The 13,950-nt window shown below is 43.5% G+C and overlaps 1 protein-coding gene across 4 annotated transcripts in view; it reads left to right on the top strand.

The window, feature by feature from the left end:
• LOC147016862 (mucolipin-3-like) overlaps positions 1–13,950 on the top strand; it is an 83,566-nt gene that overhangs the window by 26,940 nt on the left and 42,676 nt on the right. For all 4 annotated transcript variants that reach the window (XM_085845979.1, XM_085845980.1, XM_085845978.1 and 1 more), the window contains exons 7-8: positions 254–353; positions 12,820–12,938. In XM_085845979.1, the coding sequence (XP_085702105.1) occupies positions 254–353; positions 12,820–12,938 (219 nt within the window). The remainder of the gene's footprint in view (positions 1–253; positions 354–12,819; positions 12,939–13,950) is intronic.

The following is a 13,950-nucleotide window of genomic DNA, read 5'->3' as shown; positions in this document are numbered from 1 at the left end:
ACGCACAAACACGCACGCACAAACACGCACGCACAAACACGCACGCACAATTGCCTCATTATATATAGTAGAATTACTTTGTAATATCCATTCTCTATTTTTGCTCCCTTGAAGGAACAAAGTAATTTTTTTTATATGTTGACTTGATATGACGAGCATTCTTCCCCCCCCCACCCACCAAAGATGCTTCATTAACTCATTTTTGACAGCAGTGTTAGTTGGTGTGTGTGTGTGTGTGTGTGTGTGCGCTCAGGTAACATTTGACAATAAGGCACACAGTGGCAAGGTGAAGATCGGTCTGGATAGTGATGCTAAGATTGGAGAATGTCGTGCAACAAATGTCGCCAATTCCTGTGAGCTGATATTTATATATACATATTTTTTTAATGCATCCACTGCCGAAGGCCAGAGGCATTGGTTTTGCATTGTGCGTCCATCCGTGCATGCAAGGCAGAATCCCTTCAGTGGTTCAGAGGTTATCACAGTATTTTCATGACTGTGATAACCTGTGAACCACTGAAGGAATTCTGACCCACCTTGGCAAAAGTATGAATTGTAACACAAAGATTGACTCATGATTTTTTTGGGGGGTGGGGAGGCGGGGGTTGAAAAGCTCAAAAGTATCGGATCATGTGACCTTTAATTGAAAATCTTTATGATGATAAATTGTGAACCATGCAATGGATTTCAATCAAACATAGCACAAGTATGAAATGATTAAATTTTGCACTCAACAGCACAAAGGTCATGTGCCCTTTGAAAATATTGTTGCGGTCACGGGTACGAGACACCAGCTTGTCACTCAGGGGGATTAATCCCCGGTTGTCCTCGGTAGAGCTGGACCTGGGGCCACCGCTCACAATTAACGTTGTGGTACGGTGGGTTGTTTTAGAACCACGAACGCCACCCAGTCAACCACGAGTTCCAGTGTCCGCCGTCTAATTATTCCATTTAAGTAGAGGTCACGTGGTTACCTGAGCGGGGAGTGTGCCCTCGGCAAAGCACCAATATTATCTGATTAGATTTTAATTAGGGCGACCGAGCATTTTAACCGCTGGTGCGTGCTGACTATTTTTTGGTCGAATCTGTGGTAATTACCTCCCAGTCTATCTCGGTTCGAACAATGCTAGAGCAATAGAAGGAAAGGACAAACACGGACAGGTTGAAAATCGACAAATTTTTTTTCATAATAAAATTAATAAATAAAAAACTTTTTATTTGCTGAGGTAAATAAAGAATTTTAAAGGAAAATCAATCAAAATACCAGGAAAGAGACAAAGAGCAGAAGCTTGGGGGGGGGGGGGAACTGACAACTAAACACAGACATTGGTGCCAACCAATCATTCACGGGGAGGAGGGGGAAGAATTGTCTCGCTGACCAGAAAGTCGCCCGTGAGGAAAAAACGTTCTGAAGTGCTTGCGTGCGTGTCATGTCCGTCGCCAGCACCCAGCTTTGTCGTACAGCCTCTCGCGGTGCAGCCTTAAATGCCAGTCGAAGTCTGGAGGGCACCGAGATGATCCGTTGTGGGTTTTGACCCTGGTGTTTGTTGGTGAACGACCCATGCCTCACTTGTTGGCGGCTTTGTTCGCACCCGCACGCGCACCACATGCTCGCTTGCCGAAGCTCTGGGCAGGACGAACCGTCTCGCTGTTGGCGCTGGCCAGAAACCCACACGCACGCTTCCTTCTCTTTTGCGTGCCTACACCCGCTTCTTGCTCGCTTCTCTCTCGTACCTCTTTCGTTCACGCTTTTTTATTATCTCGGGACGTATCTCTTTCTCTTCATAATGTATTACTTTCGCTTTTTCCCTACTCTCAAAACGTATCTCCTCACAGAACGTCTCTCTCGCTTCAGAACATCCCTCTTTCGCCTTTTCCTCTCCGAACGTCTCCTCACAGAACGTCTTTTTATATCTTCGAGGCGTCTCTATGGGGTGCCGTCCACCCCAAGCTCACCCCACCCCACTGGGGCACGGTTACCATGACGACCCATGCGCTCTCAAAAAAGGAGGGCGTCGGAGCTCGCGATAGAATGCTGTTGAGGAAAAACAAGGGCGGACTTCAGAGCTCGTGAAAGAAATGTGTGTGAACGTGTGTTGTAAAGGAAAAAAAAGCTTCCCATAAGAGAGGGGTTCTATCCTTTACCCTTCTGAACGCATCACATTTAAGAACCCATTTGACATGGGGATGGGGCTAATCTGAACATGCATTTAAGGAAATAACTGTCTGAGGACCTGGATGTGTGGATGCATTCATCAGACCGGATTCCAAAATCCGTAACAATATTTTTGCAGATCATAACTCGAGTGAGAAAAACATTTTATCTCTCTCCCTCCCTCTAATTTTTCACATGACCTCGCTTTAATTCAGATCAGACATAACAGGAGGTTCACTTCAAATGTGGGTGGGCCCACATTAGATGTCAACCCCCTGTTGTGGTTGATCTTATAGCATGTCCATGGATAACTGAGCAGTAATTCGCTTATTCATCCCCTACCGGTTTCACCGGAGGGGACTATAGGTTTGCTCTCCGTCCGTCGGTCCCACTTGTAGTTTTTCAGACTTCCCCTCCCCCCTGCCCCCCATACCCTTCAAACATATTCAGCTGAATCTTAGTACATGTCTTTTTATTATAAGTTATAGAACAAGTTTGAGTTTCAGGGTGTTTTGTCAATTTTTCAGTTATGCCCTTTTTGGACTTAGACAATATCACATCGGTCGGGGACATGTATTGCAAAGCAATTCTCGCTCTTGTTTTTTTTTTTAATCTTTTTTCTTTTCTTTGTTACAGCACAGTACTGTGCTGGGCAGCTCGAGTCATTCCAGAAACTGTTCCAACTCTCACTTCTTCACTGACTGACTCCTTGACTCTCACAGCACCTGTGGGATTCCCCTTATTAGTCCATCTGTGATGCATATCCCTCGGTGCATCCAGGACAATCCCATGCAGGATGAACTAGGCCCCATTGAAATGGTGGGAATGAAGAGTTATGTTTGAGGAGTCGGGGGGGGGGTGGGGGTGATTTGAAGAGGGGTCAGGGGTGTAATAATTAAAAAGTGTGGGGGTGGTTGTAATCATAAAGTAGTTGGGGAGAAGACGAGCTCACATGGACTTGCAGATTTATGATTGACAGGTGGCCTCATGTGCATCAATTATGAAACCCCTGCCCCATCAAGGTTGGGTGAACAGCACAAACTCAAATTATAGTGGTTCTCGTTACATTTATACACCACTGGGATCCCCATCGTTGTCCAGCTTGGTTTAAAAAAAACAAATTCTGGAAATTAACACTAAACCAGACTTGGACCTTTGTCCTCCTGTGCAGAAGGATGAAAGTCCAAGTCTTCAGGTCCTTGGTGCTTCCATTCTTGCTTTATGGATGAGACTTGGACTCTGATCAGGGATCTGAGATGGAGACTTAATTCCTTTGCTATCAGGTCTCTTCAGAGAATCCTTGGCAATCGCTGGTCTGTCTGTGTCCAACGACCGGTTGCTGAGAGACTCGAATGTGATTTGCTACCTGCATAGTCGTGACCGTCAGCTGGGGCTCTGGACATGTGGCTTGTTTTCCTGATGCTGATCCTGCTCAACAGATTCTCTCAGTGGAGGAGGTCAATTGGCTGACCACGTGCCTCGTGGTTGCAGCAGGTTGATCGGCATCTCAAGGAGATTAGGATAGCCAGATGCAGGTCCTTGGAGTACTGGCAGAAAGTGGATGCAGCGACGTGCTGCTCTGGCACATGCTCTCCCATATAGTCCATGAGGCTGAGCCCAAAATTTTGGTTATTGGTACCAAACAAAGTGCCCTGTTGTAGTCAAGTTGTTTTTTTATTTTATTTTATTTTTTTTTTTTGTTGTAGTAGTAGTAGTAGTAGTAGTAGTAGTAAAGATGGTTCCCCTGGGGTATCAAAATCACTTGATAGCAAGGACATATCGGTAGCTTATATCGTGTAATGGCACTGTTTATACGCGACCCCCTCTTGCACAAAATCGAAGATTTTAGATAATTTTTATACACCATGGATTTGAGTTGGGAGCGTTTTATACTGTTAATATACTTTAATGTGTATAATCTATATATCAAAAGAAAGCTCATGGAGTACAGTTTATTTTCGTATAAACATAAGAAGAAAATAAAAAACTCAGACACCCGACATGAAATACTGCGGACCCCTTGATGCGAAACAAATGTTTTTCTTCACTTAGAAAAAATGTCTTCCAACATGTAGAACGACATTAGAAACTTCAACTCAGGCACTATAATAACAGTACCTTGAATACATCTTAATATAATTTGAACCTTGTCAATAAATGACACCTTACATATATAGGAAACAAATTATATCATAGAAAATATGTAATTATGTGCTTTCGACATCAAGTTGATCATTTGGTCCAGATTTCAAATGTCGCAGCTGTAACAGCAACACAGAAATAAAATCTAAGGCATGTTATAAGACAAACACATTATTATTGTTATTCAAACACAATAATGAAAGTACACAATCTTGGAATATTTGAACTAATAGTCTTCAGTTTCATAATCGTCTTCGCTGCTCAACTCCATTTCGCTTTCTGTACCGTCGTTCATTGGTTGGTTTTCACATGAGCTCAAACTACAAATGTCAGAACACTTCAATCCATTTGCAGCACAGGGACATCGAGGAACTGGACAGGACTTCCGACATTTGCAGGACAGCATCTCAAGAACAGCGTCGGGGGCCAGTGCACCATCCATCCAGTCTACGGCTAAGTGTCTGTCATCACCATCGCCAACGAATTTCCAGCCATAGCCTGCAGGATTGGGTGTCTTGGGATCGTTCATCAAACTCTGTCTCCAAATTGCGGTTTGATAATTTGCTCGCCGTGCATGTTTTCCAAGACTATCTGCACATGGCGGTAACTGGTAGGACTCTTTCTCACCTTTCTTTGCACAAAATAGTTTGTACCGAAACTCGTTGACTGAAGCATCTCCAGATGTAGCATCATACATGGCACAAACAAAACGTTCCAATTGAGCTTGAAGAGAAGACGAAAGACTCCACTGTTGGCCAAGCTCCTTAAAGAGACTCTGGAAATTCTGATTTTCTTTGACCAGTTTGAATGCTTTCATTTTCCCACAACCTGCGAAGGCACTGACGGAGTCGCAACCAGTGAAAGCGTGCAATCCAATAACTGCCTCTAAGACATCAGATCCATTCATGTTGCCAACAGCTGTGATGTCTATGTAATGTATGCGAGTTTTAGTCCCACATTTCTGATAAAGAGGAGCAGTAATTTGTGTACAGAACGCCATGCTCAAAAGGAAGACATCTGTGTCGTCCACCACAAAGATTACAGCTGCACTTCCGGTGTCACTTGCGTGTTTTCCATGAAGCAGTACCCTCGTGTCTGCTTCTTCTTGCTGGCAGCAAAGCTCCGGTACATCTTCAACTGCTGAGTCAGTAATTTTGATGCATTTCTCCTTTGAGGTTACAAACATATGCTTTGACTGCAATAATGACCTTGAATGTGGTTGTTGCCATTCCTGAAACGAAATTCAATGAGTTCAGTCTTGTTGTCACTACTCTGCAGGTAACTTCTCCACTGACGGACAATTTGTTGCGAAGTTATATTCTTGAACTGTTTGCCTGGATTCTTGCTTCGTCTCGCTCTTTCGTGGTGTTTTATGCTGTGTGGTTGATACACATCAAACACGATGTCAATCCTAGTACTGTGTGCACCTTCTCTAATTGCAGAAAGAAGCAAGGTGTTTGCAATGTCTCCAAATGTTTTCTGGTCCCCCTTCATCTTTTGAACCAAAGCCATGCCATCAATAATCGTGGCTGATGGTGTGGGAATGTTCTCCGCTTGTGCATCTTTTTGTAATGCTCTGGCCAACACAGCTTTGTTTGTCTTCGTGATATTCCCATCTTCGCAGGCTAGAGACCATGGCAGCGGACCTAGGGGATGTGCCAGGACATCTTTCATATCCAGGTTCTTTCTTGTTTGTGCAATGAGTACCATTTGCCCAAACAACTTTCGGTCTGCTTTCAGAATCATTTCTTTTCCATTTGAAGAAACTTTCTTCTGCTTCTTGGTCATATCTGAAAAGGTCTAGATCCTCAGCTTAGGCAATGGATCATGAAATTTCACGACTGGTGGACTTGATTCGAGTCTTTCAGACTTAAAGCTCTGATAAGCTGCCTCACCATGCTTTTCTGCTTCTAGCAACTGTGTGGCAATCTGCGTCATTGCAGCAGCAGCTGTAGACAGACTGACTAGTTCTTGTTGATTTTCTTCAAAGGGATTAACCCAGTTTTGCAGGGTTTCTACAACAGCATTGACAGCCAGTTCATCCTTTTTAATTCTGCTGTTCTGTAACTCTACATGTCCATGATCAAATTTTCCTGTGACTAACACGTCTCGGAGATGACGCAAGAAGGATGACCAGTATTCTGCTGTCAGGAAGAACCGACTCACTGCACCAGATTTGAGACTATACTTGCGCACTCCTCCCGCAACTTTTGTCACGATTGGCTGTATCTTCAATTGTCTGGTCCAAGGGTATCTTAGCAAAGGGGTTCTTTTCTCCTTGTTGGACAGAAAACTCTCCTTCAAGGAAGTGTTGAAGCACTTCTGGATGGTCATTTCTGAGCTGGGACATTTCAGCGTAGTATACTGGAAGGTACCTGGCATAATTCTGTCGGTCATAGGCGAAGCACCAAACAATCATGTCACGAACTGCAGCCATGTGCAAATTCCAATCACCTTCTCTGGAAGAGCGAATTAGGGCCAGCAATACTCCCCCAACCATGTCAAAGTATGACATCCATAATGCTGAAAGAGGTCCATTGGTGTGCCGTAGATGTTCACAATATTTCTCAAAGTGTTCCAGCATCTGCAAGAACAATTCATGGTTCAGCATCTCTTCATATTTGGAACTTTGACGAGAAGTGTCCAGAAGATCACTCAGTAATTCCAATAACTGATCGATCTGGTTCATCTGTGTAGGTTGTTGTTCCTTCAGCCATAGCAGAAATCCCGCCCATAGCAATCTGAAAAGGGCCTCATATATGTATTTGTGCATTTGGAGAGACCTGTTGTACTGTCTTCCTGCCATGACACTCGTTACAGACCCCTCTGCCACTATTCCTGCCTCAATGCAAAGGTCACGCAGGCCTGCATCCTCAAAACGTTTTCCAAGTATTCCCAGAAAGTTGCAGACCATATGAAAAGAGCCGAGGCAAAGAATTACTCTGGGATATTGACATCTGTGTTTCCACAGAACTTCTGCCACTTTGGAATAAGGGCCTGGTCAAATACCAGTACAACCTCTTGAAGATGTAGGCTTTCTTTTACCTTCATTGACCTGTTCAAAATCTCAGCTGCTGTCGCCATGCTGGTTGCTGGAAAATTGATTGGGTTAAGATAGCCTATGTTGTGCTGATGAACTGTCTGGTCCTGTCTCATAATGATGTTGATTCCTGTCCATCCTGGAATAATTTGGTTTTCCGGGTGCATTTGCCATAGAAGAATCCAGATCAAGTCCTTTCTGTGGATGGATTTTTGAGGAAGAGCATGGTATTCTTCAGCAACTGTTTTACTTCCAGGTCCTTCTCTTTTCCCAGTGTTATAAATTGGAAGCTGTTGTTCTTCATATTTGATGGAACGTTGCTTTTTCTTTTCTATTACAGGTCGTGCCAATTCCAACTTAGGACCATACACCTTTTATTGGACAATGATGCCATTGACCCTGTGGCTTGTTCCTGCTCCTGTTGCAGTGTCCTTGAGGAAATCTATATTGTCCCAAATGAGAGCGGAATATATGTAGGGGTTAACACAATCAGGAAGTGGGACAGAATCATCTGAGGATGAGGCTATTTTCTGAAGGCTCAAGGCAGTGTTTTCCTCGAACAGTATATGAAACTCCATGCCCTAGTTTGTTCATTATCTGGATGATTTCCGAGTTTCCTGTCAGTGTTTTCACTGCATTTGCTAGCAAGATGTGCTTCGGTGGTTTCACATGACCACAGGTGACACTGTAGACCAGATCTTGGCCATATGAATCCAATAACAGTTGAATTTTCTGCGAGGCACTGATAGCTTGGTTCACCTGAAAGGACACATGTTATGAAGATTTGCAGAAGTTCTGGTAATCGGAAGCCACTCCAGTTCACCAAAGCGGGCGTGAAAGGCCACACTTGATCCTGGTGGATCTCTTTTATGGAAGATCGAATTATTTGGCCAGCTTTGATAACAACAGAAGAATCACCAGATGTTACTGCTGTAAGGGTTTCTATCTTGTCCTTGAGCTTCTGGTTCTCTTTCACAAGATCGTAGATTGTGAGAGTGTGAGGGTATATGAGTGTTTTCCCTTTATCATCTTTACAGAAATGTAAAGTATCTGCAAATTCCTTTTCAATATTTCATCGAATATGCTTCTTGGTGGATTATTTGGTCATGGTGATCCCTGTGTTTGACATCACCTCAACGACGATTGCTGTGAGATCAATCATTAATACACGAGGATTCGTGAATAAATCATCACGGATAAATGTGTAGAGCGATTCGTTCGCATGTCTTTCAGCCTCGTTGTACAGGCAGTCTTCTTCGGCATCAGGAGACACATCAGTTGCAGTTTCACCGCCTTTCTTAGTGTACATGCGGTAACATGAGTGGTGGTAATGTGCCTCAGCGGCAACCAAGTCTCTTGACGCAACTGCTAAGATCTTCGGGTCGCTCTTTTGCATTGCGCACTCCCGTATTCTCTTATCGCATTGCAGCTCTGTGCACTGTACAATTGATTCTCTTGTTCTTGATGTTTTTTATACTTTTCTCTTTCACAGAATATGCATTTTGTTTCATAAACCCTTCCTGTTGAATGCTTTGACCTGAGAAGATGTTTACTCCTACCAAGTACTGTGGTTTCACCATCATCACGCCTTTCTCGATGTTTTTCTAAGAGCTGAAGGTCACGTTTCAATGTAAAGCGTGACCGACACTGTCTATGGTAAACTGTCAGGCACCTGTCCTTCTGATAGATTTTGAGCTTTCTCCAGCAATGGGGCATGCTGACTTACACATGCAGCATTTAGCAATGTCTGCCATGATGAAACATCTTTTGGTGAAGTGAGCGGAGCTTGGGAATCTTCCTCTGGATAATGGATCACACAAAAAGGTTTAGATCTTTTCCTTGGGGGCGAATCTGTTTGAAAAGCGGTCTGTGAGGGCCCTTCACCACTGTTAGAGGATTGCATGGCTATTATTCTTTATGTTTGATTGGGATACCTGAAATAAAGCAACAACAATCATTTGTTATAATGAAAACAAATGCAACTTATTGCATGAGTGCAGTCTCAAATTACTACATGAAGCAAAAAAGTGCATTGCAACAGTACAGATTTTTGCATTTCAAGCCTACAGACAGACTAAGGAATGAACGATTTTGAATATATGCTATAATATGATTAGATATGTTAGAAAAACACATAATCTATTTCTATCTACCACCAGTACAATATTTTAAAAATGTTCAGGGATAAGGCCACAACTCAAAACGATGGAGTGAATCATCACTTATACTCCAAACTGTAAGGAATTCCCTGTGTAGATTACCAGACGAGTGATGGCCGAGTCCTGGTAGGCCTATTGAGTATCAAATTTCATCAATAGATGGATCAGCCACTGAATACTAACACCTATACTAAATATTCTTAAACATAACACAAGACACTAATATCGCTTTTTCATTTTGATGTATTCCACTTGTTTTGCTGCCTGACAAGGAAGGGTTTCATTACATCAAGTTTGGTTTTAATGAATCCTCATATATATGAAAACATATATGTAGACAACAAAATCACTCCTTTATGTGGACTATTTCCAAAGTTATGACACTTTTTGTATTTGTGGAATGTTGGATTTTACATTTTGAAAGAGTTTCAATTTACTTTATCTATTTCAAGTTGTGTATATAACATCATAGTAATGAAATATGCATATTCTGCCATCTTCTTCTTCCTCTTTCGGCTTGCTCCCGTTAGGGGTCGCCACAGCGGACCAACCGTCTCCATTTTGCTCTATCCTCCACATCTTCCATTGACACTCCAACCACCCGCATGTCTGCCCTCACCACATCCATGAACCTCTTCTTTGGCCTTCCTCTTCTCCTCCTGCCTGGTGGCTCCATCTTCAACATCCTTCTCCCGATATACTCCGTTTCCCTCCTGTGCACATGTCCAAACCATCTCAATCTCGCCTCTCTCACTTTGTCTCCAAACCGTCCTACCTGCGCTGTCCCTCGAATATACTCATTTCTTATCCTATCCATCCTCGTCACTCCCAACGAGAATCGCAGCATCTTTAACTCTGCCACCTCCAGCTCTGCTTCCTGTCTTTTTGTTAGCGCCACCGCCTCCAAACCATACAACATAGCTGGTCTCACTACCGTCTTGTATACTTTCCCCTTCACTCTTGCAGCTACCCTTCTGTCACAAATCACTCCTGCAACTCTTCTCCACCCACTCCATCCTGCCTGCACTCTCTTTTTCACTTCTCTCCCACACTCTCCGTTATTTTGGACAGTTGATCCCAAGTATTTAAACCAATCCACCTTCCCCACCTCAACTCCTTGCAACCGCACCATACCACCATCCTCCCTCTCATTTACGCACATGTACTCCGTCTTACTCCTACTGACTAACATTCCCCTTCTCTCCAGTGCGTACCTCCACCTCTCAAGGCTCGATTCAGCCTGCTCCCTACTCTCCCTACAGATCATGATGTCATCCACGAACATCATAGTCCATGGAGACTCCAGTCTGATCTCGTCCGTCAATCTGTCCATCACCATTGCAAACAGGAAAGGGCTGAGTCGATCCTTGGTGCAATCCCACTTTAACCTTAAACCGGTCTGTCATTCCTACCGCACACCTCACCGCTGTCACACTGTCCTCATACATATCCTGCACGATCCTCACATACTTCTCCACCACTCCCGACTTCCTAATACAATACCACAACTCCTCTCTTGGCACCCTATCATAAGCTTTCTCTAAATCCACAAACACACAATGTAACTCTTTCTGGCCTTCCCTATACTTCTCCATCAACATTCTCAAAGCAAACATCGCATCAGTGGTGCTCTTTCCTGGCATAAACCCATATTGCTGCTCGCAGATCGTCACCTCTCCTCTCAACCGAGCTTCCACTACTCTTTCCCACAACTTCATGGTGTGGCTTAACAACTTTATCCCTCTGTAATTTCCACAGCTCTGCACATCACCCTTATTCTTGAAAATCGGAACCAGTACACTTAATCTCCACTCCTCCGGCATCCTCTCACTTTCCAAGACTTTATTAAACAATCTGGTGAACAACCCCACTGCCATCTCTCCTAAGCACTTCCATGCCTCCACTGGTATACCATCTGGGCCAACCGCCTTTCCACTTCTCATCTTCTTCATAGCAGTTCTTACTTCATCCTTACTGATCCACCCCACTTCCAGATTCACTATCTCCACCTCTTCCAACCTTCTCTCTCTCTCATTTTCTTCATTCATCAGCTCCTCAAATTACTCCGTCCACCTTCTCAACACACTCTCCTCGCTCGTCAGCACATTCCCATTTGCGTCCTTTATCACCCGAACCTGCAGCACATCCTTCCCAGCTCGGTCCCTCTGTCTTGCCAATCGGTATAAATCCTTTTCCCCTTCTTTTGTATCCAACTTCTCATACAGCTCGTCATATGCCTTTTCCTTGGCCTTTGCCACCTCTTTTTGCTTTTCGACGCCACTCCTTGTACTCCTGCCGACTTTCTTCATCTCTCTGACTATCCCACTTCTTTTTCGCCAACCCCTTCTTCCTTATACTTTCCTGTACTTCCTCATTCCACCACCAAGTCTCCTTATCTTCCTTCCTCTGTCCAGATGTCACACCAAGTACCTTCCTAGCTATCTCCCTCACAACTTCTGCTGTCGTTGCCCAATCATCCCACCCATCTTTACCACCATCCAACGCCTGTCTCACCTCCTCCCTAAATTTCACGCAACAGTCTTCCTCCTTCAGCTTCCACCATCTGGTCCTTGGTTCAGCCCTCACTCTCTTCCTCAACCTCATCTCTAAAGTCATCCTACAGACCACCAATTGATGCTGTCGAGCTACACTCTCCCCTGCCACAACCTTACAGTCACTAATCTCTTTCAGGTTGCATCTCCTACTTAAGATGTAATCCACCTGTGTGCACTTTCCTCCACTCTTGTATGTCACCCTGTGTTCCTCCTTCTTCTTGAAATACGTGTTTACCACTGCCATTTCCATTCTTTTTTGCAAACTCTACCACCATTTGCCCTTCCACATTTCTCTGCCATTTCACAGAATGCATATTCTGCCATGTGGATTAAAATTTCTCAAATATTGAAAAACAACAGGAATTCAGCGTCGGTCATTTTGAATTTGGCTAATCAAACGCTTCAGCTACTCTGTTTTGCTTGCTATCATGCATTTCCACAACATAGAGGTCATAAGCTTTCCAATGATACCAAACACAACCGGGCACTAATTTGGTACCGACAAAGTGGTCGGCCTCATGGACTAATACCTGACCTGAAAGTTATTAGACCAGGCTCTGTTGTCTCATCACACTTGAACACTGGCTGACCCAGTTCAGCTCAGGCCATCTATATAAAGCACAAAATGCCTTCTGTGTTAATTTGTCTTTTTTCCATGTTTGAGCTTTTGTTTTTCAAATCCCTTGGAATTTTATTTTCAACCCACATTCCTGCTTTTAAAATGATTGTCATTATTGTTCCCAACCCTTGATATTCACCCCTCCTTAGCCTTGGTCCAGAAGAGCACTCGGTATATGATGGTCTTTGATGGGTTTGTGATGACACTTTGTGCCGTGTCTTTTTTATTGTGCACTCGGTCGCTCATTCGCAGCCTCAAGTTCAGTCAGGTAAGTCTTGTGTTTATGTCGACTCTCTCAGTTTGAGGGCATGTGATAACCATGAGCAATGAGGTGCTTAAATTTCAAGTATCTAGAGGAAGAAGAATGACTGTTTTGAGAGTGATGTTTCGGCGCATCTATTATGTTACATTTGCTGGAATCTGACCCAACCTTTGTCATACAACATACCTCTTCCCTTACCCTTACCATTCTTAATTATTCTCTCCCTACTTTACGCAACCCCTTATCATCCTCCTTCTCCTGTTGTCCTTGCCTTTTCTGAATTTGGCCTCTCACCCCCATCATCGTGTGTGTGTGTGTGTGTGTGTGTGTGTGTGTGTGTGTGTGTGTGTGTGTGTGTGTGTGTGTGTGTGTGTGTGTGTGTGTGTGTGTGTGTGTGTGTGTGTGTGTGTGTGTGTGTGTGTGTGTGTGTGTGTGTGTGTGTGTATATATATATATATATATATATATATATATATATATATATATATATATATATATATATATATATATATATAATATATATGTTACAGGATGAGATTGGGGTGGTTGGGATTATACATTTTTAAAGAAGATGCTTTAAACAAAAAGTAAATTAGATGTACTCCGCTAATTTCAGCAATAAGCAAGAGCAGGCCCGGTCTCAGACTGTTTCACAGCACGTTTCCTCAGGCCAGTAGACCCTGAGCCTCGGTGCGTGTCCGGTTTTTATTCCAATATGACCGCTCATTTCCGGTCACATGCTGGTGCTTGAGGTCAAATGGAGGAGAGGTTTTTATTTATTTATTTATTTTTTCGTTTTGCAAACCTCAAGCAAAATAAATGTCAAATCACATCATCAATGGGCTGCTCTGATTTTTTTGTTGTTGTTGTTGTTGCTTGTGTGCTTCTTGTTTTTGTCTCTGGGGCACGAACATGGCTGCTTTCATGTTCAGGTTGGGTGTGATTGGGGTTCCCATTGGGTGTTGCATACATGCGGATGTGGTGTTTGAGATTGAGTGGTCTTTGTTGCTCACATTAT

Source organism: Eptatretus burgeri, chromosome 11, assembly GCF_056783735.1.
Source record: "Eptatretus burgeri isolate ZD-2024b chromosome 11, Ebu_testis_v1, whole genome shotgun sequence".
NCBI lineage: Eukaryota > Metazoa > Chordata > Myxini > Myxiniformes > Myxinidae > Eptatretus > Eptatretus burgeri.
Note: the sequence above shows the minus strand (reverse complement) of the source record. Positions and strands in the feature narration are given on the sequence as shown.